This window comes from Podarcis filfolensis (genome assembly GCF_964270895.1).
Source record: "Podarcis filfolensis genome assembly, chromosome: 5".
NCBI lineage: Eukaryota > Metazoa > Chordata > Lepidosauria > Squamata > Lacertidae > Podarcis > Podarcis filfolensis.
Window position 1 is genome coordinate 35,270,513 of NC_139608.1, and position 27,561 is coordinate 35,298,073.

The following is a 27,561-nucleotide window of genomic DNA, read 5'->3' on the forward strand; positions in this document are numbered from 1 at the left end:
GTTATCGTTTGTGTAGCTCTTATAAGATTTTCTTTTAATTCAAAATTGACAACATTCTACTTGAACTGGGATACACAGAACTGAAAACAACTTCAGATGTGGTTTTATAAGCACCAGGCAGAGCAGTAGTACAGTACTATTGCTCTGGGTCAACAAGACATGATGTTCTTGTTGATACAGACTAAAACAGAGAGTAGAGAGACATTTCCAGATTTGTCTGGCAGGGCAAGAAGCCTAGAATAAAATTTAAAATATTAACTGACACAAAGGAAAGAGGTGGATTTGCCCTGCCAGACCTTAAACTTTACTATGAATCAGCAGCATTCTGCTGGTTGAAAGACTGGCTGCTTCTTGAGAACACAGACATTTTGGACCTAGAAGGATTTAACAACATTTTTGGTTGGCATGCATATTTGTGGTACGACAAGGTTAAAGCACATAAAGCATTTAAAAACCATATTGTCAGGAAAGCATTGTTCAATGTCTGGATAAGATACAAAGACTTACTGGAAAATAAAACCCCAAGGTGGTTGTCACCAATGGAAGCGAAGGCTCAGAAAAAGCTCAATATGGAGGCCAAATGGCCGAAATATTGGGAAATATTGGAACAAGAAGGAGACAAACTGAAATTACAGAGTTTTGAGAAATTAAAAGATAAAGTGCGAGACTGGCTTCATTATTATCAAATAAGAGAGGCCTATAATTTGGATAAAAAAATTGGCTTCCAGGTGGAAAAATCAAAATTGGAAACAGAACTGTTAGATCCCAAAACTAAGATACTTTCAAGAATGTATAACTTGCTGTTAAAATGGAATACACAGGATGAAACGGTTAAATCTGCTATGAGCAAATGGGCACAAGATATTGGTTATAACATTATGTTTGCTGACTGGGAACAGTTGTGGACCACCGGTATGAAATTTACGGCATGTAATGCCTTAAGAGAGAATATTATGAAAATGATATATAGGTGGTACATGACACCAGTCAAGCTTGCAAAAATTTATCATTTGCCCGATAATAAATGTTGGAAATGCAAAGAAAATGAAGGTACATTCTTTCACCTTTGGTGGACGTGCCCAAAGATTAAGGCTTTCTGGGAGATGATCTATAATGAAATGAAAAAGGTATTTAAATATACCTTCCTGAAGAAACCAGAGGCCTTTCTCCTGGGCATAGTCGGCCAATTGGTGCCAAAGAAGGATAGAACTTTCTTTATGTATGCAACAACAGCAGCAAGAATACTTATTGCAAAGTATTGGAAGACACAAGAGTTACCCACCCTGGAAGAGTGGCAGATGAAGGTGACGGATTATATGGAATTGGCGGAAATGACTGGCAGAATCCGAGACCTGGGAGAAGAGTTGGTGGAAGAAGACTGGAAGAAATTTAAAGACTATCTTCAGAAATACTGTAAAATTAATGAATGTTAAAATGATGTTGGATTGAAAATAAGTGGCATTGGCAACAGAGTTAATAAGAATATGCAAAAATGAATTGATAATGGATGAAAATATAGAGTTATAATATGTTAAGATACAGAGTTAAGATAAACTAAAGAGGGTAAGGATTTGCTGATTTGATTATTTAAATGGGAATACAAAAAGGGGAGGTGTGAGGAGGCCAAGGAAATAAGCTAATGAGTTCAAAGTTACAAAGAACGGATTTGTTTTTAATTCTTTTTTAGCTATTTGTATTTTGTATTTTTATTCTTCTTTTTTATTTTTCATGTATTTTTCTATGTTCTCTTTTTTGTATCTTTTTCTTTTTATATGACTTTTTTGTATTTTGTAAACTTATGTTTTTGTAAAACTTCAATAAATATCTTTTTTAAAAAAAAGATACAGACTAAAACAGGTTTGGTCTTATGTGCCATTGCATCATATTGCAGACCTGTCTTTTGCTGTTCATCCACTACTTTATGATTCTTACATTTTTATCCGAAATGCTGCTAGTTGGCCATCTCCTTATACTTGTGCATCTGATTATTATTTCTTACATGTAATACTTCATATGGTAGCAACTATCTGTCTCCTTTTCTCAGTCCCTTCAGTATCGTCTGCAGATTTTATAAGCATGTTGCCTGCTCTGTCCAAGTCTTGCAGAAGATCCTGGAACACTGCCAGGACATGGTTTGATCTCTCTTTATAGTCTGATATTGATCCACATGTTGCAAACCTTGCATTCACTAGCTAAACAAATAGGTGCCCAATTCTCTCTATGTAATACGGAGTCTGTTGCCTGTTTCACATTACCTACTATTACCGAAATATATTATTCTTGAATATTTATTGCAAATTGTCAGCAAGGAGAGTGCTTAACAATGGGCCTGACTTAGCTTGGCATGGCATGGGTGTAAATAAATTCATGAAAGAGCAAAGTGGCTGCAAACTGCTTCTTAGGAGCCCACACATTTGCATGGTCATGGTAAGCCATAGTTTGGCTTACCGTATCATGTGAATGAGGCCAGTATCAACCTGTCTTTTAACCTAGACAACATACTGGTACCTTGAGGTTTCTTGAATAATGTAATGAAAGACCAAGGCTGCCATTTTAAGCATGTTTAAGGAATAAGTCCTATTAATTACACATGCTTAAAATAAAACATGCCTCTTCTGCATCAGTTTTTACAGCCCCAGCAAGCACTGTAACTCTGCAACGGTTTGAGTTTATCCCCGAAGGTGTACTCTTCCATTGTCTCCCAAGACAGACAGATGCCAACATCAAAAGAATCATATTACACGTCAAAAGACACAGTCCAAATGCATATCAGCTGCATTTTTATTTGTTCAGAAAATGTGATGTTATGACAAAAAATCAGAAAGAACAAAGCTGTGTTTAGACTAGTAAAACAGTCAAATGTCACTGTGTTGAGCAGCAACTTTTTATTGTGGTCAGTCTTCCCTATTCACTCAGGTTCACAGCTTTGAGTCAGGAAGAAAGAAAAGGTTAGGAATTAAGTAATATAAAGATGACCACTTACACGAGACCAACTCCTGTGCAACCACATATATGCATGGTGCCGGGAAATCAATGAACAAATGGATTCAAGCCTGGAAATGGCGGGGGAGAGCTGGAGAGTCCTCGTGGCTTTTGAGGACACCCTTCCCAGAGCCCGAAGATAATGTCAGTGAGGTGACTGGTGGCACAGGTGGGCTTAGTTTAGGCTGCTCAGCCTCCCCACCTAACAGCTGACATGTGGGGTAGTGCAACAGCAGCCAACACTTTCCCACACATCCTCTAACCTCCAGCCAGCCCCAGAGCTTCAATTCTAGTTCTGGATATTTTTGGATCCAGTATTTTTGATCTGGATTGGAGAAAGAGTGGCAGAGAGGGTGTTTAAAGGGTGCTCCCCAATTACACAATTTTCACTCATGTGCACGGGGTCCCAGAACGTACCCCCCCCCATAAGTAACGGGGGAGCCTGTATTGCCTTTCATAGAGCTTGGCTCACAGTACATAATTTAATTCCCCAAACTGCACATGTCCCCTTTCTCTTCCATATTGCAAAGCAAAATCCTCAAGTATAGAAAAATCATCTAATATCAAATATAGTTAAATGCAATCAAAATAAGTTGTGGTTAGAACCTTTCCATATCTCCTTCAAGAAGAAGTGGAACCTTGGTTCCTGAATGGCTTAGTTGCTGAACAAATCAGCTCCCGAATGCCGCAATCACAGAAGTGTTCCGGTTTGCAAACGTTTTTCGGAAGCCGAACATCCGACGCAGCTTCTGCTTGAGTGCAGGAAGTTCCTGCAGCTAATAGGAAGCTGCACCTTGGTTTTCGAATAGTTTCAGGAATTGAACAGACTCCCGGAATGAAGTTCGAGAACTAAGGTACCACTGTACTCTCTCATTGCTAGACTACCACCATCCAGCTCATTCTAAGCTCCTCAGAACCTGATGTGAATTTTTTTCACTGATTCACATAGTACAATCATCTTCAACTGGAAAAGTGTTTCACAATTCTTCCTGTCCAGCCTCAATGGCCGAGGTCACTATGTCTATCAATGTCAAAACATGCGAGAAGGAAGGGAAGTGCAGCATTCTGACGCTAGACAATGTTGCATCTCCATATTCACTGAAAAAAAATTAGTAGTATTAGTAATCCTCATGAGTATAGTGTTTGCAAGCGTTCAAAGTGCTTAGCATGTGTTATTCCTCTCTCGCCTTTTAAAGTTTGCAGTTATGAGAGAAAGTGTGGGCTGGGTGTGCAACTATACCACTAGGGTCTTAAACGCATGCTGGTCCACACTGAAAACAGAACACTCTTGAGACCCATGTTGTCACACTGAGGGGCTACTTCACAGGAACTGCCTTCTCCACCTTGGCTTTTAACAATTTTAACATTAAAAGCCAAGGCAGAATATAACTTCCTTTCCAGGTAACTGCCCCTACAACAGCAATCCATAAACTTTCGTGAGAATCAAATACTTTCTTGAACCTCTCCAGGCATTTCTCAGCCAGATCTCCATTTCACCGTGTTTCCTTGCAATGTTTTCCCTAAACGTGTTGCAACATTCTACAGAATAAACCACACAATCGATCACATGTACTGCTAATAGATGGTCTGCAGCAAGATTAAATCCATCACAGTATAACAGGCTACTAGATCTCATTCTGTTGTCTGTGCAAAAAAAACACCCTGGCATTTAAGCAGATATTTTACATCCTTCAAAATATACGGTTGCAATACGAGATGTGACCTAACATGCCACCAACTCCATGCTGGAGATAAAATATATTCTGGAAGGGTTCCATTGCATCCCATTGTTTTCTGCTCCTAATGTAGGAATTTCTGGTTGTGCTAACATGTCACAGCATGACTTCAACAGGAATTAAAGTTTCCAAATGGGGGAGGACAGCTTGTCATAACTTGCACCTCCCCCACACATCAAGATCAGACATATCCTGTAGGAGGATAAAGAAGAAATTTCAGGGGAGGCAAAAGGTCTGTCTTGACCTGCTTACCCTCCCTTTGGATAAAACAGCTTCAGTAAGACTGATTTGCCATTGTTCGCTCACGTTTTTTTCCTCACAGTAAAAGGTGTTTATAGTATGCCCTCACCATTCTCAGATTATTAGGATGACACAAGACTCAAGCAAGTGAGCTTACAAGAGGCACAACACCTTTTTAGTAGGTGGGGGGGCGGGAGAGAAAACAGGTCTGCATTGTGGATTCACAAAAAGCAAAACTTTGCAATGAGTAGTTTCACTTAGGCCCTTTAAAAAAATCAGTATTTCTTAATGGCCAGTCTAAAGAACGTAAAAACAATTCTATTAAGTGTGCCAAATAGAAATCAAATTCTGTTACTAATTTTGGGAGAACAGGATTATCCCAGTTATCCAAGAAGGATGTCTAACCCAATCCAACTATTCCCAGAAACAATAAATGGCCAGAAAGCATTCATCACATATCCTAATACATGATGTCTTCAATCAAAGAGTGAAGGGATGGTTTACTATTCAGGAAGCCATTACCTCTACGAAGGTTAATCATAATACATCAAGCCTCTTGTCTGTATCATCATGTTGGGCTGACCATAGCATTCTTCAGATTGAAAATGACTATTAAAGTTCTCAGAGAACTGGTTGTCTGTATCGGGGTCCCCAACCTTGTGACACACGGGGGCCACATTCGAGATTCCAATGCCTAAAGAGGGTGGCTGCATGAATCAAAATGGAACTCAACATTACTAATTTGCTAATCAAGGTCAAAAGTAAAAAGCCAGAGGTCAACGAAGAAATGTTAACCTGAACTCAATCCATTTTGAAACAATCTAAGTATTATAGAATCTATGTCCTCATACCTGGTCATTTCTGTGGTTGTTTTCTGTTAGCCAAGGCACTGATGTCCAGGTTAAAGTCTGTGACAGACACTCTTAAAATGCCACGTAAATGTCCATTTGTAAGTTTTGACCCACACTTGGATTTGACAATTTTCATCTTTGAAAAAAAAAATCTATGTGGTTTTGTTGTTGTTGTTTAGTCGTTTAGTCGTGTCCGACTCTTTGTGACCCCCTGGACCAGAGCATGCCAGGCACTTCTGTCCTCCACTGCCTCCCGCAGTTTGATCAAACTCATACTGGTAGCTTCAAGAACACTATCCAACCATCTCATCCTCTGTCGTCCCCTTCTCCTTGTGCCCTCCATCTTTCCCAACATCAGGGTATTTTCCAGGGAGTCTTCTCTTCTCATGAGGTGGCCAAAGTATTGGAGTCTCAACTTCACGATCCGTCCTTCCAGTGAGCACTCAGGGCTGATTTCCTCAAGAATGGATACATTTGATCTTCTTGCAGTCCATGGGACTCTCAAGAGTCTCCTCCAGCACCATAATTCAAAAGCATCAATTCTTCGGCGATCAGCCTTCTTTATGGTCCAGCTCTCACTTCCATACATCACCACTGGGAAAACCATAGCTTTAACTATGTGGTGCCAAAGAGTATAAGTATGCCTGCAGCAAATTTCTTTAGGTTGGTAAATATATCAGGTAGGCCAGAATAAAAACTATCTGTATATGTCACTGGGATTATCATTGGCTTGCAAATCAACGAATTTCATCTGAAAATAATTCACTTGCCTCTTCCGGTGCCACTTCAAATGGATTCGGAAACATTCCTATATACAGAGGCCGCTATGGTGCTACTTGGAGGCCAGAAGAAACAATGAAGCTGGTGTATATTTGCAGGGGAAGCACAGGACAGTGGCAGTAGATGGTGTCCCTCGGGACAATGAGAAACAGTGTAGGGCTGAAGGAAAAAGCCAGGAGAGTAACAGCAGCAGACAAGTAGCTTGGGAGCTGCCCTGAAAGAGTTTGGGGGCCACCTGCAGCTCAGGAGCCACAGGCTGGGGACCCCTGGTCTACATATAAGACCAGGGGTCTTATATTTATCTAATCTTGCAAAACTTGTTTCTGGTAGTTTCAAAGGGCATCCATATGAACAATATGATGGTATGATTAATTTATTCATTCAAGTTACAGATAGGTAGCCGTGTTGGTCTGCCATAGTCAAAACAAAACAAAAATTTTCTTTCCAGTAGCACCTTAAAGACCAACTAAGTTAGTTCTTGGTATGAGCTTTCGTGTGCATGCACACTTCTTCAGAAGAAGTGTGCATGCACACGAAAGCTCATACCAAGAACTAACTTAGTTGGTCTTTAAGGTGCTACTGGAAAGAAAAAAAATTTGTTTATTCATTCAAGGAATTTGTGACCGTAAAGATGGCTAAGAGTTTGTAATTACATTTGAAGATATAATGCTGCATGATAATACCATCAATGACTAAAGCTGTCTTATCCAGTTTCCCCCAACCTGGTGCCCTCCAAATGTTTTGCACTATAACTCCCATCATCCCTGGCCATTGGTGATACTGGCAGGAACTAACAATGTTTAGGTCTAACAATCTTTGGGGAAGGCTGGCCCAGCCCATGCAGCAAGATAGGCTTAATACCTGAGGGTTCAGGCTTGCATAACTCCACTTGCCAACTCACTGCAGGCCCTCTGGCATACAGGACACTCAGCACAAGATTTCCACCTGACAGTTTTCACTTGTGCAGCAGTCTGGACAAAAATAACAGGGATTTCTTCTGAGGAGATATTCCTGCCATATACGTTCCCCATATGCCAGTGCAAATGAAATAAGTTCTCACTTTTCTCTTGGGTGAAAGTCTGAAGCCTTGGGAGAAGGGAGGGATTGGCCAGACATGACAGCTGGTTCATCATCCAAGTCAACATTTGTAGACCTCTGCCACATTTGATGGTTAAAGGTAAAGGTAAAGGGAGCCCTGACCATTAGATCCAGTTGTGACCAACTCTTGGGTTGCAGTGCTCATCTCGCTTTATTGGCCGAGGGAGCCGGCGTTTGTCTGCAGACAGCTTCCGGGTCATGTGGCCAACATGACTAAGTCACTTCTGGCAAACCAGAGCAGCGCATGGAAACACCGTTTGCCTTCCCCACAGAGCGGTACCTATTTATCTACTTGCACTTTGATGTGCTTTCAAACTGCTAGGTTGGCAGGAGCAGGGACTGAGCAACGGGAGCTCACCCCGTCACGGGGATTCGAACCGCCAACCTTCTGATCAGCAAGTCCTAGGCTCTGTGGTTTAACCCACAGCGCCACCCGCGTCCCTATGTTTGATGGTTATTTCACCATAAAGCTGCAATTCAATACAAATTTATCTACAATTTAGATCTATTAGCTTACTTGTGCTCAGTATTATTTAACTGCTCAATATGAACTGTGTAAATGTGTTGTTTCAAGTGATATGAAAACTTTCATACACTGTACATACACCTTTCACCCACAATATTCATTGGTAGCTGGAAGTTAAATATCTGTACACCAAACTTTACCAATAGGTATCTCAAGGGAAAGGAAATTTTCCAAATAGGGAAGGTAAGAACTGCTTCTGTTGTTAAACTGATTTACCACATTCAGAGGGTCATACTTCATATTTTGTCCATGCACACAATTCCTTCACACCTTCCTTTATTATGGCTTCAGCAATCAAGCGAGGGAGTCTCTAACCATGCTTTATCATTTCAACAAAGTCAGGAAATTCTGGCTATTAACTTCAGTAACTATGAGTTACTAGCCTGGCTTGCTCAAAAGCTGGTAATCACAGTTCCCTGGTACAGATGAAATGGGAAACCAAGATTAATCAGTGAGATTTCCTAGTTTGATTACTCATACCACAAAGGGAGGAGTGAAGGGGCTGTGTACATGAAAAAGGCTTGTACATATCTCGGCTTATTAAACAGAGATAAAATCATCCCAACTAGGCCATTATCTAAGCAATCTTAATATTAAGAGTGGTTCCTTCATTTGAAATGTTTATGGATGTGTGTTTAAATTATCTGCATTGCTTAAGAGAAGTGAAAAGCTACAAGGGACAAAAAAAGCATTTTTTTTAAAATGGCTGTCTCAGCATTCTTCAAAAAGTTATAAGGCAATAGTTGAATTCATGCTATCTGACCAGGAAGAATACTGAATTATTCAAAAAACCATAATTCACCATGTAGACCATGGGTAGGCAAACTAAAGCCCAGGGGCCGAATCCAGCCCAATCACCTTCTAAACCTGGCCGTCTGGGGATCAGTGTGTTTTTACATGAGTAGAATGTGTCCTTTTATTTAAAATGCATCTCTGGGTTATTTGTGGGGCACAGGAATTCATTGATTTCCCCCCAAAAAATATAGTCTGCCCCCCCCCACAAGGTCTGAGGGACAGTGGACTGGTCCCCTGCTGAAAAAGTTTGCTGACCCCTGATGCAGACCATACTAGATACAAGTTTTTTAAAAAATAAAATACTGTTAAATATGCATGCTGTATTTTGAGTATGTGAAGAGCCCAGTTCCTTGCATTTTTGAAATCTACATTCTGTTGGTATTTGAGACAATAAGTGACAGAGACTTGGAACAGGATAGGAACTGGTAGTAAGAGAGAAGTGGAAGCAAATGCTGTTACACATTTAGGCTTCATTGAGGAAGAATGCAAGTAGGGGATATGACTGCAGACCAAACTTTAGCAGTGTATGTCGGAAATGAAATTCTAAAGTTATTCAGAAGAAAGCTGTCATTCAGCCAGTAGACCTTACTTCTAAGTAAAAACACACAGGATTGTGTTGCATGTCCCATCATGCAAAACAAGAATTGCTTTAAAGTAAATTTGCAGGGGATTAGCAACTGAATCTGCATTTTCTGTTACTCACTAACCTGATTTGAAGAGTTCCATTTCAAGCTCTTCAAATTTTGCTGAGATCACACCAACTCAAATTCTGCAAATTGTTATCTTGCAGTTCATACCAGTTCCTAATCATTTATTAATAAGTTAAATAATTCTTGTCTAATTACAGAGCTTTGGAAGTTTCTACCTTTGTTGCAAAAATATCCTGCTTATTTCTACTCTTCTGCATCTATTCTTTTATTCATTAGCAAGCTACCAATTCATAACATGCAAACCCAGGACTACTAATAAGACTGGTAATGTTGTCTTGCTGCAGTGCACTCTAATGCATGGCTACTCTAAAGTAAGTCCTGCAGAGTTCAATGAGACTTATTTTCAGATACGTATAACAAAAAAAATCTTAAATAAATGTTATAAAAAGATATAATAAAATCTGTAAAGTGGCAAATGGGGAAGCTATTGTAGCCTGGGCCAACATCAAATTCACAAAAACAGCTGGCGTTTGTAATTTAAGCACAGCACAAAACCGAGATGAAGGGCTTTTCAAAGCCAGAGATGTGTCAGCCTGGCAGAAATAGTAAGAACAAGTGCTAAATTCTCCATTGTATAGGTCTCAGTAGTCCATGAACATAATGGGTCACCAGGTGCAAAGGAGAGCAGGGCTTCTGTACATTACCAGTAGCTTAATATATGGCATTTGCTAGGTGATTGGCATGTAGCGATGAGGAAAGACCCCATCCCTTTTGTGAGAATTGTATCTGGCTATCCTATAGTAGGGAACATTTTACACGCATGATTTTGCTTCTGTGGGAGTGGAAAATGCGGGCTCGAGATCACTTATAGTTTTCACGGCTTGCAATGAATTACTGGGTTAAGAGACAAGCGCAAGGTTCACCGTTCGGAACCTAATACGAAGTAATGCAAAGGAACCCCCACAGCTGGTCACCTCTAGACTATCCCCCTACGACCTCTCATTCCCGCACTCTCTATGGTACTGGGCAAGTGACACCACGTGCCCTCCAGCAGCCAATTGAAATTGAAGACACCATAGAGTTACTAATGAGGGTTAATATCGGAGCTCCCGCGCGTTGCAGGCCCTGTTCCGGTAATGTGATCTCGCCATAGCCACAAAACCTTCATGAAAAGAAAGGTCAAACCAGCAAATTGCTCCGTGTATACCTTTACCGCTCCACGCTTTACGTTCTGGCTGGCCTGCGGGAGGCATACGTTCTTACCTCGCATGGGCTCGCAGCACAGCTATGCCGAATACGAAGGACCAGCCGCCATCTTGGTAAAGGAAAGGGATTGTGCGTGACCCGCCAAGATAAAGGGGGAAACTCCTCCCCCCATCCTTGCCCTCGGGTATCACTATAGCAACTGGGGGAGGCGGGGCTGAGCGAGCCAGTATTGGCTGAGTCGCGCACGCGCCTTTGTTACTACCCACCCCCATGCTTTTGTCGCGTGCGAAGGCTGGGCCGCGGGGCGGGGGCGCTTTTCGCGAAGAGGCTTGCCTTTGCCTCACGCTGCGGATGGAGACGGGTTAAGGACACAGGCCGCGGGAGGGGGTGGGAAGGCGCCAGCGCGCATGCGCCGCGGAACTCCGTGAAGCGGTTGGGCGGGTTCGAAGATTTGCGGCGGCGGTTTAGCAAGCGAGGACGGGGCGCGGCTGCCAGGTGAGGCGTTGCCCGTGAGGAGGTTCTCTCTGGGGCTGGGCAACCGCGGGGGATGGTGGCCACGGGCTCTTTCCCTCGGCGCGCGCCCGCGTGGCCCGCTGGGAGCCGCTGCCTGTCCCTGTGTGAGGCGAGGGGGGAAACCTCGCTTTTCAGGCGAGAAAGACCCCGCCCCCCCCTCGCCATCCCTTGCTCTGGTTTCAGCCCCTTCGCTGCCTCCCGGGCGGCATTTTCGCCACGAAATGCGGGGCAGCGGATGGGAATAGGAAACAGCGGGCTGGAAGGAAATGGGGAAAGGGGTGTGTGGGGAGGAAAAGGGTTCCGACTGACGCCCAAAAGGCAGATGGTTCAGCAAGTTTAGCTGACTGCAAAACGTGACTTATCCACGAAAACGCATCGGGGAAGGGGGCCCTCAAAAACACTTGAGATCACTGTATTGTGTGTGGGGGGGTGTAGACTAGACTAGATAGACTAGATGGCCCTCCGGCGCCCCTTCCCACGCTACGATTCTATGAGGCAGTCAAGCACGGGATGGCGAGGGAGGAAAATCGCTTGTGAATTGGGAAGGGTTCATAGCTCCGGTGGGTGTTTCTCCTCCAAAAGAGGCGGGCGGGGGGCGCCTTGCCCTCGAAAGTGGAGGATTTCAAAAATGCCATTGCGGAGAAGAACAGCACAGCTGTGTTCGCTCTATATAGCGACAGATTTCCGGTTGGAGGTTGGGGATGTGTCGTGTGTGCTGATAGAGCAGGAGTGACGTGCTGGGTGGGCCTTCTAGGGGGCAGTTTGCAGAGGATGTGCGATTCTCGCTTACGGAGTGGGAGTCATGATTACGTTCTCCCGACTCCTGCATCTATCTGGATAACTTCCTCAGCGCTTATGCTGCAAAGTTGAGTTACGAGCGAAATGAAAATTCTCCCCCAACAATAGTTCTCTGCTTGTGCATGTATAAGCTATAGGGGCAAAACCTTTGTAGGTTGAGGACATGCTGGGTGGAAAGCTCTCAGGGGGCCCACATTCCAGTCGTGGGCGGGTTCAGCTCCATACATAATTCTGATGTCTACAGAGAGCTATTTCCTATTGAAACAGGCATATGCAGTATTTAATTATTAGGAATTCCACTCGGATTTCACACTCCTATTCTGCAGGATATTGATGTTGGTACTTAAGTCACAACTTCAAAATGTGTTCCTAGAATTACACTCAAGCATGTAGATATGACATTATTAAATTGCTAACTTTTCCCATTTGATCATTTTCTTTTATTATAAAAGATGTCAGTTTGGCTGTTGCTAATACTGTAATTTACCATTTATATATGTTTGGTATTTATGTTACTACCAGCATTTATCATATGACCTAGTGGTTACTATCTATCTAGTCAGTTCTTGATAGATGATCTTTTGTGGAGGTTAAAAGAGAGAACACAGTTAAGGTTTTTATTCCCCCCCCCTACTGCTTTACTACAGGGTCATGTACTAACCACATGGTTGACATCTCTTCAGTTTTTGTCATTTTACCAAAGTGTCTTTCACTTGCTCCTTTTCACAGAAATTTAATAAGATTTTATCAATTTTAAACAACAATTTTCTGTGGTTTTTTTTTTAAATTTTGTATAATCTCTCAACGCCTGTTTTTAAATATCTCAGATTAAAACTGATCTCTCCCCCCAGATTCTTCACCTCCATAAACATGTCCAAGGTAAGATGTGCCTTTGCTCATAACTATTTTGATGGTTTGTTCTTTGCTGGCAATAAACACTTATTTGATACTGGTGTGCTAAATTAACTAACGAAGGAATATAATCACATTGCTTTTATGCTCTCTAAAAAATCTCCATGTTAATCCATGTTAGGTGATGGATTTTTTAAAACTACTTCTACCTCTATGGAAATAAGAGTCATGTTTTCTCCCGCAGTCTTTTTACCATGTCACTTAGTACTATTTCTATCTATTATTTTTAAATTATTATTTCCAATACTTATATGTCACTTTTCACCATAAATTGTCTCAAAGCAAGTTACAGAAAAATAAATAAAGCAGTGGATAAGTCAAATAATATGCTGCTTAAAAGTATAGAAACCACAGGTAAACCAAAAATAGGCCTAATAAAATTTACTTTAAAGCCTTTATCAAGCACCTGAATTTCAACAGGGAGGGTGCCTGTCTGATCTTAGCCAAGGTGAAGTTGCGCAGAGCTGATTGCACAGCTCCTGGTGGACATGAGTTGCGCATCTGAGCCATGTGGGGGTCAACAAACAAAGCATCCCCCATCAAACAGATATAAAGAATCAGGCACTCCTTAAGGTATCTTAGACCAAAAATCAGTGTATATTTGTACAATAACCTTTAACTTGGCCTGGTAACATCGGCAGTCAATGCAGGATTTTAAGCACTCAGGTTATGTGCTGACAGTAGTCTTTCCCCACCAAAAGTGGGGATAACTTTACACCTGGAGCTTCCAGACCAAGCACAAAGGTAGCACCACGTAGACTGCATTTGCAATAATCAAGTCTTGAAGTTACCAGTGCATGAATCGTCATGGCCAGGCTATCCCTATCCAATAATGACCATAGTTTGCATACCATCTGTAGCTGGTAAAAGGCTCTCCTAGGCACTGAGACTGCCTTAGCCTCAAGTGAGAGAGATGGATTCAGGAGCATCCACAAACTACAAACCTGTTCTTTCAGTCTGAGTGCAACTGCAGCCCGAGGAAGCAACTGGCCATTTTCCCAGACAGGGGGACCACTCACTCACAGTGACTCCAATGTCCGGGGTTCAGACTCAGTTTATGTTCAGCCTCTCCTAACTCAGATGTTATGGAGAAATAGAGCTACATGTCTCCAGTGTACTGATTATGCTTTGCCCCATAACTTGTAATAGCTGCTACTAACAGCAGCATATTGGCAACAAGATTGTGCCCTGAGGTACACAATAGCACAAGGATCATGGGACTGAGACACAATCCCCCAGTGTTATTCTCTGGGCACAGCCCTACAGGTAGGAATAGAACCACTAAAAAAGTTCCCCTAAAACTATCTAGCAGAGCTAGTCCAGGAAGATACTGTAGCCAACAGTATCAAAAACTGCTGAGGGCCCTAGAAGCAGGAACAGATGCACTCCCTCTGTCCTGTGTCTGGGTCAAACACTCCTCCCTCCTTTTTGGTTGAAAATCCTGGCTATGTCAGGGTTGGGAATCAGAGGTGTACCTGGGGCTAGCAAAACCCACCCCTTGTCGGGAGCGCAGAAATCTGATATTGGATTATGGAGTGCATGACGTATATGTGTGTCTGACAATGTAACGCTGCTGTCATGGTGAGATCAAATGCAGGAAAAGCTTCCTGTCCTCTGCAGTAAAGTGATATTTCCGGGTGGGGCAGGGGAGGTGCCAACACAGCTTACCAAAGGTGCAAGGGACCCTAGGTACACCTGTGTTGGGAATTCTGTCTTAAAACAAGCCAGAGTTTGTTAGCGGCAAAGAGGGGTAAGGGAAAGGGTTTCAGTCCTGAGACTTCTGTTGTAATAAATTGTGGTGTAAGAAGCCTGGAATGACTTTTTTGAGCCAGGCCAGACTCCACAATTGGAGTCAAGAGGAAGGAACAATCAAAGGAGGTGTAGAGAGTAGAGTAGGTAGCTTTTCCATGAACAATTTTTCCACCTCAAAATAGCAGAATGTAATAGTATTTAAACTAATAATCTGTAATTTACATTCTTTTCAGCAACAGCCTGCTGAAAAGTTTACAAATCCAGAAACTCCTGGTTATGTTGGATTTGCAAACCTTCCAAACCAGGTTCATCGGAAGTCTGTGAAAAAAGGCTTTGAGTTCACCCTTATGGTGGTTGGTAAGATCACTTTTTATTTTAATAAATTAAAGTAGAATTTAGTAATTATTCATAATTTTGTTCTTGAAGATCCTGTATAGACATTATATCTGAAGTAGTCATTATTCACAAGAACTAGCAGGTATAAATCTGAACCTATTAAAGAATCTGTAACTCAGTTATAGAATAGTGGGCCAGCTTCCATTGCCGAAATCTTTTTTAAGGTTCTCTTATAGCAGGATTCGGAAATGCCTCTTGGGAAGTAAAATTAGGAAATCAGGAAAGTTGATCATGCAACTTCTGGGTAACCATGCTCTAGCACATGAAAGAATAAACGGTTAATGTGGGATTTCAGATAAAATTGTCCAAACACTTGTAAAGATTATTATAGTGATGCTAACCTGCAATACAAATTAGATCCGTCCCACCATCTGAAACAATGCTGCCTTCCATTCCAAGACCTTCCTTAATTAATTATTTAAAAGATTTATAGCCTGCCCCTCATTAGGAGTGTTAACAGGGCAGGATAACAAGATAACATTTCACAAAAAATTGCACACATATTTTGCCGTATGCAAATTACTAATCTCTCTTGCAAGTGGTTTGGAGTTCCTAAAAATAAGTCTGGGAACACAAACAAGTATTAAGATGTCTGATGGGCAGAATGTCAAGATGTGAAGCTTTCCCCATAACTGGGTTTCTCCCAGAAAGAGCTTGTTCCTACATGCAGGGAACACTGAAAATTATTGTCACAATTCTAACTTATTTAGAAGGTGTGCTTTGTAAGCCTGAAGAATATTAACTGTTCATTGACTGTTGCCAAGTTTGGAATGAAATAGGTAACAATGTACAATAGTGAAAGGTCCAACCTTCTGCTGATTCATTAATATGTAATACTTTCTTACGGTTTTATTTTCATATTAATTCATAGGTGAATCTGGCTTGGGAAAGTCTACTCTAATAAACAGCCTGTTCTTAACAGATCTCTATCCAGAAAGAATAATCCCAGGAGCAGCTGGTAAACATGAAATTTTGGTGTCTTCTGTTTTAGAATCTTATTAAACACTTAATTTGTGTAAGCCAGGATTGAAAAGCGGTGGGGAGGGGGACTTCCAGTCATGGGTGCTTAATGTAGTTTTGTACCAGTTAAGTACCTTGTTTCTTACTCCATGTGGTCACAGAAATACAGAAAGCTTTTTGCAGACTTCTGAGCAGTTGAAAACCATTTCATGAAAGCCACCTGGCTGGTTTGAACATAATACAGTGGTACCTCAGGTTACAGACGCTTCAGGTTACAGACACTGTTAACCCAGAAATAGTACCTTGGGTTAAGAACTTTGCTTCAGGATGAGAACAGAAATTGTGTGGTGGCGGGAGGCCCCATTAGCTAAAGTGGTACCTCAGAGAACGGACCTCCAGAACGAGTTAAGTTCTTAACCCGAGGTACCACTGTATTAAACTGTAGTTTAGCATGAATGAGACAAGGAGGTCCTGGGCTCATGTCCTCTTCCTTCCCTCCCTCTCTGGTGCAGCATCAAAGAGCGTAGAATTTTTCTTTCAGCGTAGTTTAAATTCAGCACAGTTTAGGGTTGAGGCATAACACTAAATTGAATTTTATCTAAAACAACCCCAATCCCTTCTCAACCACTCTCAAGGGGATAGGGCATGAATCCAATGCTCACTGTGACTCATTCTCATAACCTTATGGTTAAGCTGGACATGTGAATAAGACCACTGTTTCTGACACAATAGTCTTAGATGAAGGCTCTTAGTTTTATAGCAAATCATTTATAATTGTTTCCTTTCATCTTTCCCCTTTTTGATCTTTAAAAAATACTGACAAAGTTCAGAAGTTAGAATGCAATGCAGTATTCCTGGTGAGAGAGTTGTTCCCCATTTCCTAACTATTTTAACCTTCATGATAGGCCTTGTTTCTTTTGCCCTTCCCTTGTATCTTGTAGTTTGAGTCTCTTGCTTTTGACACTTGCATGTATTTGCTCAACAGAAAACCTTGTTGGGCCCATAGCAAATTGTGATCAAGGCCATATAGATTGATCTGTTTTAGGGTGGGGGAGCAGATGTCTTTCCTTTTGTACCAGAAGGCCTTTAAACTTTTTAATTCTACAATATAACCAATACAGTGGAACCTCGTGTTACGTACCATCCTCCTTGCGAATGCTGCGGCTTATGAGCTCTGCTAACCTGGATGTAGATGCATCTTGTTGCAAACTTTGCCCCGGGATGCGAGCAGAATTCGCGTGGCAGCAGCGGGAGGTGCCATTAGCGAAAGCACGCCTCATGTTAGGAGCAATTTTGGTTTACAAATGGACCTCTGGAAGAGATTAAGTTCGTAACAAGGAGGTACCACTGTGGTTAAAAATACAGATTATTTTGCTGTTTGTGGCTCAGCTGTAGTTTAGCTAGATACTTAGTTACTGTTAATTATTGATCTTGCTTCAAAGGCTCTTGATCTTGCCTTCAGACATCCTGAGATCAAATTTTGTTTCCTTTCCAGAGAAAATTGAAAGGACTGTGCAGATTGAAGCTTCAACAGTTGAAATTGAGGAAAGGGGTGTAAAGCTCCGTCTAACTGTGGTAGATACACCAGGATACGGTGATGCCATCAATTGTCGAGATTGGTATGTTATATACTTGACCATAGGTCAAAAATATGTACTCAAAGTTGTTCTTGAATTCATTAATTGGCTTCTTGGCAACTTAATTTCCTTTGATATATTATTCCTGTATGTATTGGTTAGTGTATTTAGCATGGGTTTTTTCCCTCCAACCACTTTGTAATCAAATCTGGAAAATGCAGAATATGAATCTACTGACTGATTATATGTAATAGGCATGTTTGGGGCAGGCACTAAAAAACTTAATTGTGATCAGGACCTCCATTTTCTCTCACTCCACCAAGTCCTCTTTCAAAACCTGATTTCATTCTGTAAGTAATGTCTTGCAGCCTCATAGTGCAGCATGCTGTGTTGAGACACCTTCTACTTCTGTTCTTTAGCATCTGTTGGCTGGAAATATTGTATTTTTGTTTGTGCTCATTGCCAATTCCATAGTTCAGTGTGCATCTCTTCATCACTCCCTAACTTTCTTGGACCTCTGTCATATAAGCATAGGATTGCATTTAAGGGTGTTCCTCGGCTGATGGTAAATCTTCCCTTCGTACAACAGAGCAGGAATCAATTGCCAGTGCTCCCCTGTTCTCCCCTCCCCACAAAAAATCCTCAGGAGGATATGTCAGCCCTCTTTCAACCTTACCATCAACTGAGCAATACATTTGGATACCACCCAGAGTCTTATATTTGGTGGATATAAATATTTTGTTTATATGTATACACACGCACATAGATGTGTACTTTTTTTTGGAGTGACTTTAAAGTACTGTTAATAGCTTCATTCCATTTTGATAACTGCTCTTTCTAAATAATTGCTTGATTTGGCATAAGCAACTATTGCTCAGCATTGTAGAAAAGGGATGTTTACATAAGTGTGGTGTTTTATTTAAGTTTCAGGACCATTATATCCTATATTGATGAGCAGTTTGAGCGTTACCTTCATGATGAGAGTGGTTTGAACAGACGGCATATTGTAGACAATAGAGTTCACTGCTGCTTCTATTTCATTTCACCATTTGGTCATGGGTATGTATAGCAGTACTTGTAGATTTGTAGTAAAAAATCTTTCATACAGTGGCCTAATCTTTATGCATAATATTAGGCTCTTTATTTTTAAAAAACTATGTAAATAACTGAAAATTCTAACATTCTTATTTTTAGACTTAAGCCCTTGGATGTTGAGTTCATGAAAGCCATACACAACAAAGTGAATATTGTGCCTGTAATTGCAAAAGCCGATACTCTTACTCTGAAGGAGCGAGAAAGACTGAAGAAAAGAGTAAGTTTTGGTAAACTTTTCAGTTGTAGTTTTTCGTGTCATGTTGAATCTTACTCCAAGGAAAGCTTTAAATTTTAGTAGCTGCTTGGAGGTCATGGAGGGATGCAGTGGGGGGGAAAGCCCTATTGTACCTCTGCCCAGCTTTAGCAAGTGCAGTCTATGGGTGGACTGCCCCAAGTCTGTAGAGTTCAAGGAGGCTACAGTCTGGTGCATGAAATTACAAAATAATGGTAGGATAAGTCAAACATGCAAAGTCAAAGACATGACAGGGTCAGGCATGAGTAATCAGTTGAAGTCCAAAACATCATCCAGGGTCAGCGTCAGGAGGAATCAGGAGTCAGCAGCCAAGGAGATCTAGTTTAGGCAAGATAATTCAGGGAGCTAGAGATCTGTGCTGCTCCAGCAGCTAGGAAGCTCAAAGTAAGGGTTGTTACAGGCCAGCTGCTGGTCTTTAAGGGTATCCTTACTCCCAACTTGGGGTTTTACTTCCAAGTTACAAGGTGTCTTCGGGCTCTCAGAAACACACTTCATTGTGGGTCTGTGGCCTGGACTTGAATCTTTAGACACTTGAGCTCTTGAGGACAAAGATGGCTCAACCTCTCCCTCAGACTCTTCTAATGGCTCATCTGCTGGTTGAAATGACAAGAACACAAAGGGCATCTCTGGGGGATCCCCTGGAGATGGCTCTGGGGAGGGCTGTCGGGATCTCTAGGGCTAGAGACAGTCTTTGGTCAATGGGAGATCTAGTTTGTTCTCGGGGGAGTCATTGGGCCTTCTGGCGGTTCTCTCACTGTGAGAAGTGAGGTTACAGGGTACCAGGCAGAGGGCCTTCTTGATAGTGGCGCCCACCCTGTGGAACACCCTCCTGTCAGATGTCAAGGAAATAAACAACTCTCTGACTTTTAGAAGACGTCTGAAGGCAGCCCTGTTTAGGAAAGTTTTTAATGTTTGAAGTTTTATTCTATTTTTAATGTTCTGCTGAAAGCTGCCCAGAGTGGCTGGGAAAATCCAGCCAGATAGGTGGGGTATAAATAAAATTATTATTATTATTATTATTATTATTATTATTATTATTACTTATTGTCACACTCCAAGTCAGGGCTGGGCATAACAGCCTGCAGCCTTTGGAGCTTGGCCCATATATGTTGTTTAATTTTGTTTTGTTTTTTGTTTGTTTATGCTCAGATTCTAGATGAAATTGAAGAACATAGTATCAAGATATATCACTTGCCTGATGCTGAATCAGATGAGGATGAGGACTTTAAAGAACAGACCAGGCTTCTGAAGGTAAAGCCTGTATCAGTGGTGGAGAAACAGTGATGCATTGAATGGATCAGATGCTGTATGTCCTCCTCTTTATAGACTGTTCCCAGTTGTCCTCAAGTTGTAAATGAAACACCTTCAGATAAGATTTGTCCTCTATTGCAGTTCAGCTACACAACTTATGCTCCTAAGCTCCCATGTCTAATAAAGTAATTGACCACTTCATTTGAATGCTTGAGATGGTGGTTATTGCTATGGAACTACTTGCATAGGAAAGTACCATATGGTTGTAACATACTTGTTTTATCCTGTTCAATTTCAGACCAGCATTCCATTTTGTGTAGTGGGATCCAATCAGCTGATTGAGGCCAAAGGCAAAAAGGTTAGAGGTCGCCTCTATCCTTGGGGAGTTGTTGAAGTGGAGAACCCAGAGCATAATGACTTCTTAAAGCTAAGAACCATGCTAATGTAAGCATGTTACTTTACTTCATTACTTTATCCATTGTTATTTCATCTTCCCCACATAAACATTCAACAAGAACTTTTAAGGAGGATTAGTATGTCTCCCTGATTATTAACAGGATTAAAATAATTTCAGGGGGCAGAAGTGTTCAGAATCATCACTCTCTTTAAATGCTATACCACATGGCAATTCTAGAAATAATCTTTCCAGAAATTTTGCTGTTAGATTTGATTTTTGGCTTGGGCCTTGCACAAGTTAGCTAATCTTGACAAATGATATAAAAGTTGAAACTCACTATACTGCAGTGTCAAACAGCCAGATAGGGAATGTGCTTTTTAAAGCATTAGCTGAATTTACATAAATTGGCTTTGGTTTGTTTTGCCCTATCCTTTCTCCTGACTGTTTAGAAATTGGACCACAAAAGAAAATGAGCTGAATATGTGTGCATAGGTTAATTGCATGGTTCATGTAAATGATATTGATGTTGTTGTCTTTAGCATGGTTATTTTGTCCAGAATGAACATTCACCAGTCAGATTTCTATAACTTTACATTGCATTACTTCTTCTAAAGTTAGTTTTCAAATGTGTAGTTTTCTGAGAAGGACTGGACAGGGCTGGGGGTATGACAGTTCCCAAGATTCTTTGGGTGATGCCATGTACTTTATAGGGTGGGTGCGATATTAGCTTTGCTAATTTGCATAAACTATGTTCAGAACTGTGTGTGAAAAGGTAGCCTTGGTGATCCATGGGTAAGACTTCTGCATCTTGTACAGGTCTGTTGTCCAGGGTGATTTTCCCCTACAGAATGTAAAACCGCAGTCCTCAGAGTCTCCCAGCCTTTCCTACTCCCCAACCTTTCCCTCACACTGCATATTTTTGCCAGAATTCCTTCACATCCATTGGTCACAAGCTATATATAGCATTGTGCTTCTTTGTTTTTCCAGCACTCACATGCAGGATCTCCAGGAAGTTACACAAGACCTTCACTATGAAAATTTCCGTTCTGAAAGACTTAAAAAAGGTGGCAGGTTGGTACCTCTTCTTTGTTTCTGCAGTTCCATTGAATTGCATTGATGTGTGGTGGTGATACTTTTCTTTCAAAAAGATCTAATAAAAAGCTATTTCTCTGTCTAATTGTTCCTCTTCCTTCCCTGTATGTAGGAAGGTTGAAGATGAAGAAGTTAACAAAGACCAAATCTTGCTGGAAAAGGAAGCTGAAGTAAGGATTTTATTTTTACTTAAAATACATCTAATACCTCACAACTGATGTTTTTCTTTTATTTCCGTGTTCTCTTGAGGGGACAAAGCAGTCACACTTCCATTGAAGCCCAGATATATATTACCCATGCAAGACCTATCTGGTTCTCTGCCCCAGACATATCTTGCCAGAGGGTTGGGGAATGCTCTATCAGAAGAGAAGGTTACTGCCTCAAAGTCCAGTAAATCTTGTACTTTGTCCAGTGCTTACTGTTCACTACATTTAGTGGTGAAACAAGCACAAAGAATCAATCTTAACTATGGTTTGTTGGAGAAAAAAACCTTCAGTTGATGAAACTAGCTTATTTCAGGTAACCACTGCTAAAATTAACTTCAGTTAAGGGTTCAAATGCCATGCTCAGCTGTAGTTAATATGGAGCACAAAAAGAATTTTCCAATCTCCCTTTGGCCAAGCCAGAGGTGAAGTGGGAGGAGAATTAGTCTGGAGTTCACTGCAGTTCATTCTCATTATTCTAAACCATGGCCTAGTGTTCTGTTTGAGCATAGCTATTCTGTCTAGCAATTTTCATTTTAGAATGCCCATAGCTAAAAACTGCAAGTTTCCCATCTTGCTCTTTTAATGCTAAATTAAATATTCATTTTATTTGTGCACTCTGTGCAGACACACACATTAGAAATTGTGATTCCAAAAAACATAAATGAAACCATAATTGCAGCCGCAAGCTTTCATTTGTACGTTTCAAATTAACTAAGGCTGTGGTACTATGTACATTTAATTGTGATTAAACAGCACTGAGTTCAGCGGATTTTGATCATTTGGCTACTTGTTAAATGCATGCTTTTTATTTGTTGAGACTACTTTGAGTACCATACTTTGAGACTATGAGTACCATAGTCTGTTGTAATGAGGAAGGAAGAAGAAAGCAGTTTGTTATACTCACTTTTGCAAAACAACAACAACAACAACAACATCTGCAGAAGGGCCATATTTTCAGAATACAAACATGGTAAAGATTGTATCATTTTCTTCTAGCTCCGTCGGATGCAAGAGATGATTGCAAGAATGCAGGCACAGATGCAGATGCAGAGGCATGGTGGAGAAGGAGACAGTGATGGCATCCATGGGCACAAAGTTTAAATTATTTGGTAAGAAACATTTTAATAGAAAAGCCATTATCTGTAAAATACTGCTATGCAAGAAAAGCAGGGTTGTGTGTCTTAAATACACATTTTGACTTCTGGATCAGTCTTTGTGTAGTACTTTCCACATGCTTGTGTTGGTGTGCATATGGCTATCCCTGCTCTAGACAAAGCCTATGTAGTGCCCTCCATATGTTGTTGAACTGCAGTTCCCATCATTCCTGATCATTGGCCATGCTGACTGAAGCTGGTGATGGTTACAGTCCAGCAGCACCTGGATAGTCCCCATGGGCTGCAGTGTCAGAAGGGTGGTAATTCTAAGTTAGCCTTGCAAATTTTGCAGGGCTGCACATGCCACTACCCATTTTCCTTCTCCTCAGCGGAATCGGGCCTTTAAGACCAGGAAGAGAGAAAACATGGAGTCACCTTAGTACTGCACCTTCTTTTCCCCAACTTGGAAATGTTGTCAGAGCTGTGGAGCAGGGAGAAGCCTTTTCAGTCCTGGGGGCCTCATTCCTTTGCAGGGAACCTCCTGGGGATTGTGTTCTAGTAGTAGGGAGAGACAGAGGTAAAAGAGGAGTTAGGCAATAGAAGTGACTCTCTTACCTTTGAACATGGGAATGTTTTACATTTAATAGAAGTGAAGAAAGTCTTTGGCTTTGAGGCAATAGAGATATGTTGTGCTGAATATGTAGTAATGGAACAACCCATGTTACTTTTCTTTTACAACACAGGGAGAAGGAGATTTAAATCCCTGTACTATAGACGAAATGGGGGCAATTTATTTTTCTACCTCCACTTAAGACACACAACTTCATGTATCTACTTAACAAGTCATCATGAAGCAACTGGAGGGTGAAAGAAGGAAGAAGAATCAAATAGTTAATCAAGGGAATTGAGGGGGGGGAGGTAGGACAAAAGCTAAAATAGAGTTGATAGCCACAGTTTTAGTCTTATTAAAAAATTGGTTCACTCAAGCAGGAATAGTGAAAATGGTGGAAGAAACCTGCCTGACAGGAATTTACATGGTAAAAGAGTTTACATGTACTATAGCTTACAACTTTTTAGTAGAGAACTATAGTGGTGTCACTTTGATGGCATAAAGCACAGATATAACATACATTCCACTCTTACTTTTTAAAAGCAATACTTGTAGCAAGAGTCTTACTTTGAGCATTGCTGCTCCATAGATTCATGGCTGAGAAGCTATTTCAAAATTCGTATTTGCACTACAGCTCAATTTCAAAATGTAAAGGTAAATTAAATAACAGTTGTGCCTTTCAATATTTTCATTTTGGCAGATACCTTCATGAATTGGAGCCATTTGAGACTTATGACACAGTGACGTATTTTGTGAGGAGAGATGCTTATCCTGCTGTGACTTGGGAGGTCCATTCACATTCAATGTGCAACTGTATTGTCATTTCTGTAATGCCTCATTTGAAAACAACTTAAGACATAGTCAATATTTTAATGTTATGGTGTAACGTGATAGTTTTTTTAACTTTGGTTACTACTCTTTTACTGAGCTGATTTTACTACACTGGCTACAAAGATATATATACTTCCTAGCTAATATTTTTCATCTGAATATGGATTACTACCACTATTTTGGGTTTGTTTTTTGCACTGAAGGAATCAACTGATCATGATAACAATCCTGAGGTCCAAAGTCTGCATATGAGCTTTGAATTTCCTCCACAGCCTTCCCTGATACCCTAGTGTGGCTAATGTGCATACAGTTTTAAGACTACTTTAAACTACCAGTATCATATGGTTTTTAATGCTCACATGAAAGATCAGTGCTGGGAGCTTTTGCTGGAGAAGACAGTGACTAAAGCCTTGAGTGAACTTTTGGTCCCTGGGATGCAGTTCTTTGCATGTAGCTGATCCAGTAACAATGTAAGTGACAAAATGGAATTCTTCAGTGCCATTTTTTATTATATTTAGTAGAATATAGAACTCTGTGCCTGTATCACTCCTGCACTGCCCTACCTTTCTAAGGTTTATAGTCATTTTTTCAAGTAACTACCGCACATTAAACTTTTGTGTTTTTATCTAAGAAAAACCAATATAGTTTTTAAAGGCATTGTGCAGTTTAGAAAGCAAATCTTATAATATTTCAGGGACTTTGTCTTTAAAAAGGTCAAATATTTTTAAAAGTAGCATGATAGACCAGTCTTGGTCACATACTCTGTAAGTGAAAGGACAGCCAGGATACCATAGTCAGGAGAATGGCTGCTGCTGGTAGCCTCTTTATCTGCAGCCCCAAAATGTCCATGCATGGGCATTTGCACTGTGCTTGAAAACAAACACATCCTTTTAGTCTTCATCTTAAGGAACAACAGGAACTCTGGGGTGAATCTGTAGGTTGTGTGCTGACCTGCTCTTGGTTGCTTTCACACCCCTATTCTGATAATCTGATATGTTTCATGTCCTTACACTGTAATTTGACGGAGTGTTAAGGAGAACAGAGGAAAGCTACTGTTCTTGCATGGGTCTGCAAATAATGAGAGATCAAGCTGAAGATGTACATACAGAGTAAGCCTAAAAACTTGCTGGTCCCAGCAAGTAGCAATAATTTTGATTATTAAAAGTAAAGCAGGGAAATACCCCATGTGAACTTGGTGGCTTATTTTGACAATTCTGCAGAAATAGATATTTGCAGTTAAAAAAATGAAGTGATCCTGCTTAATCGTTAAATTGCATTTCCCCTTTATCCTAGAGGTAAGATAAGAAAACATGCTTGTTCTTGAAGCAAGGCTTCATTTACTTGGTTTTTGGTAACGGTAACAAGATCTTACTCTCAGCTTAGCTTTTATTGCCATAAGTGAAGGAACATTCAAATTGAAAAATGTATGCAGGAGAGGTGCAAAAGGGAAAAATCTCATAGTATGCTACTGGCTTTCTTTAAAACAAAAAACAGCCTGTTTTGGGCTCTATTTGACATACTGCTCAATTCAGCTATTGCTATTGCAGCATATATTGTTACTAAACAGTACACCCAGTGCCAAAAGGCTGAATGTGGATATTGTCATGTAATTCTGACACTATTTCTAATCATTCTATATAATTTCCCTTTAACTCTTATATGTTACCATGTTATCTAAACTGTTACTTAAAACTCCACATAAACAAGTTAAAATCCCAGATCATAATGATAGGATTTGTTACAAATATAATTTGTAAGAAAGGTAAGAGAAATGTAGAAGCCTAGGGCTAAACCCAGAGCAGCCCTACATGCAAGGGGCTGTGTGGCAGAGGACTCCACATAGAGGTGAAGACATTTTTGCTGATTTCTCCCCTTCCTGCAGCCTTCCATGCCACCCCCTATGTTCTAGAGTCCCTCCCACCAACTCTTCAGAGTAGATGTTCAGATTGTAGATAGGAGGAGGTGAAGGGGGAATTGGTGCAAATTGCCCCCCTCCCCCGACCCTTCCTTTTCCCCTGGGATTTGTTAGTGCCATTCCGAGGTTTGGGTCTAACCCAGAATGTACATATCCTAAGTAGAATCAACAAAACCTGTTTTAAAATATTCTAGGAAACTGTTTTTACTAAAATGTGATCATAATGAAACAAAGTTTAGTTTGGTACCTCTTTTTATCCTCCTTTCCTCTTCCAAAGTAGCAACTAAAATCTCTTTGTGTCCCATAGAGCATGGTTGTATTATATATGCTTACATAAATATTATTGGGGTTAAATTATTCTACTTATTTTGAACACACTTCAAGGGACTTTTGCCAAGAACATGTTCACACAATATCCGTGTTTTATATAAGAAGTTACTACAATAATAAACCATACAGCACTGAGATGGTCATTTTTCAGTATTAAAAAAGTTGTGAAAATGTAGTGTGTGCCAAATAACTAGTATAAACCTAACATTTTATTATAAATACCTTTGTTTTCATTAAATAATCTATGAAATTCTTCCATATGTTCATCTGCATGTGTTTGTTTGTTTGTTGGTTGCTTTGATTAGAACCTCATTACATATTAAGGTTTTACCTGTGGAATTGTATTTTGAAATGTCTTGGCTTTTTATGATCACTTGTAACCGTCCAAACTGCTAAATTTTAGTTACTAAATAGTTACAAAAATTCTTGTTTTTTTTTAATTATTAAAAGTTGAGTATCTTTAGAGATGTGACTGTTTTGAAGCAAGCTTAAAAAATTCAGTCTGCAGAACTTCAGAACCCATTTCTTCAAGAAAAGTAACAAACATAGTTACAATTTTACAAGTATATTATTACACTTTTTATTGATTTTTCTAAAATATTTGCATATTCCAAGGGCTAATTTTTTGTATGACAATATTAACATATAATTTTTCCTGTACACTTTAACACTAGCCAAGACTATTAATAAAAATAATAAATCATAATGTGTGTGT

General features: G+C 40.5%; 2 protein-coding genes across 7 annotated transcripts in view; one reads left to right on the forward strand and one right to left on the reverse strand.

Annotated features, from left to right (window-relative positions):
- Positions 1 to 11,057, reverse strand: part of HDLBP (high density lipoprotein binding protein) — a 56,668-nt gene extending 45,611 nt beyond the window's left edge. For 2 of the 3 annotated variants that reach the window (XM_083613682.1, XM_083613684.1), the window contains exon 1: positions 10,922 to 11,057. The gene's annotated coding sequence lies outside the window, so the exon portion shown is untranslated. Of the gene's footprint in view, positions 1 to 10,865 lie in introns of all 3 variants that reach the window. The other variant, XM_083613686.1, reaches the window with a different exon arrangement.
- On the forward strand, positions 10,837 to 27,552 carry SEPTIN2 (septin 2). 4 transcript variants are annotated; one of them, XM_083613897.1, is made up of 13 exons: positions 10,837 to 10,977; positions 13,027 to 13,054; positions 15,073 to 15,196; positions 16,107 to 16,193; positions 17,691 to 17,814; positions 18,697 to 18,831; positions 18,967 to 19,084; positions 20,270 to 20,371; positions 20,670 to 20,815; positions 21,756 to 21,839; positions 21,973 to 22,030; positions 23,063 to 23,175; positions 24,471 to 27,552. In XM_083613897.1, exons 2-12 carry the CDS (start codon positions 13,046 to 13,048, stop codon positions 23,165 to 23,167), a joined length of 1,092 nt encoding a protein of 363 aa, XP_083470023.1. In that variant the 5' UTR covers positions 10,837 to 10,977; positions 13,027 to 13,045; the 3' UTR covers positions 23,168 to 23,175; positions 24,471 to 27,552. The 4 variants fall into 4 exon arrangements, with proteins under 4 accessions (XP_083470023.1, XP_083470025.1, XP_083470026.1 ...); XM_083613899.1 differs by lacking the exon at positions 10,837 to 10,977 and adding an exon at positions 11,226 to 11,359 and having other exon boundaries at positions 13,003 to 13,054; XM_083613900.1 differs by lacking the exon at positions 10,837 to 10,977 and adding an exon at positions 11,256 to 11,359.
- The last annotated feature ends 9 nt before the right edge of the window (positions 27,553 to 27,561 follow it).

Excerpts from the sequence above, each read along its gene's own strand:
- SEPTIN2 (XM_083613897.1), top strand. Across the intron at positions 20,372-20,669 it reads AACAGACCAGGCTTCTGAAG|ACCAGCATTCCATTTTGTGT; the intron begins GTAAAGCCTGTA and ends GTTCAATTTCAG. Across the intron at positions 20,816-21,755 it reads AAGCTAAGAACCATGCTAAT|CACTCACATGCAGGATCTCC; the intron begins GTAAGCATGTTA and ends TTGTTTTTCCAG.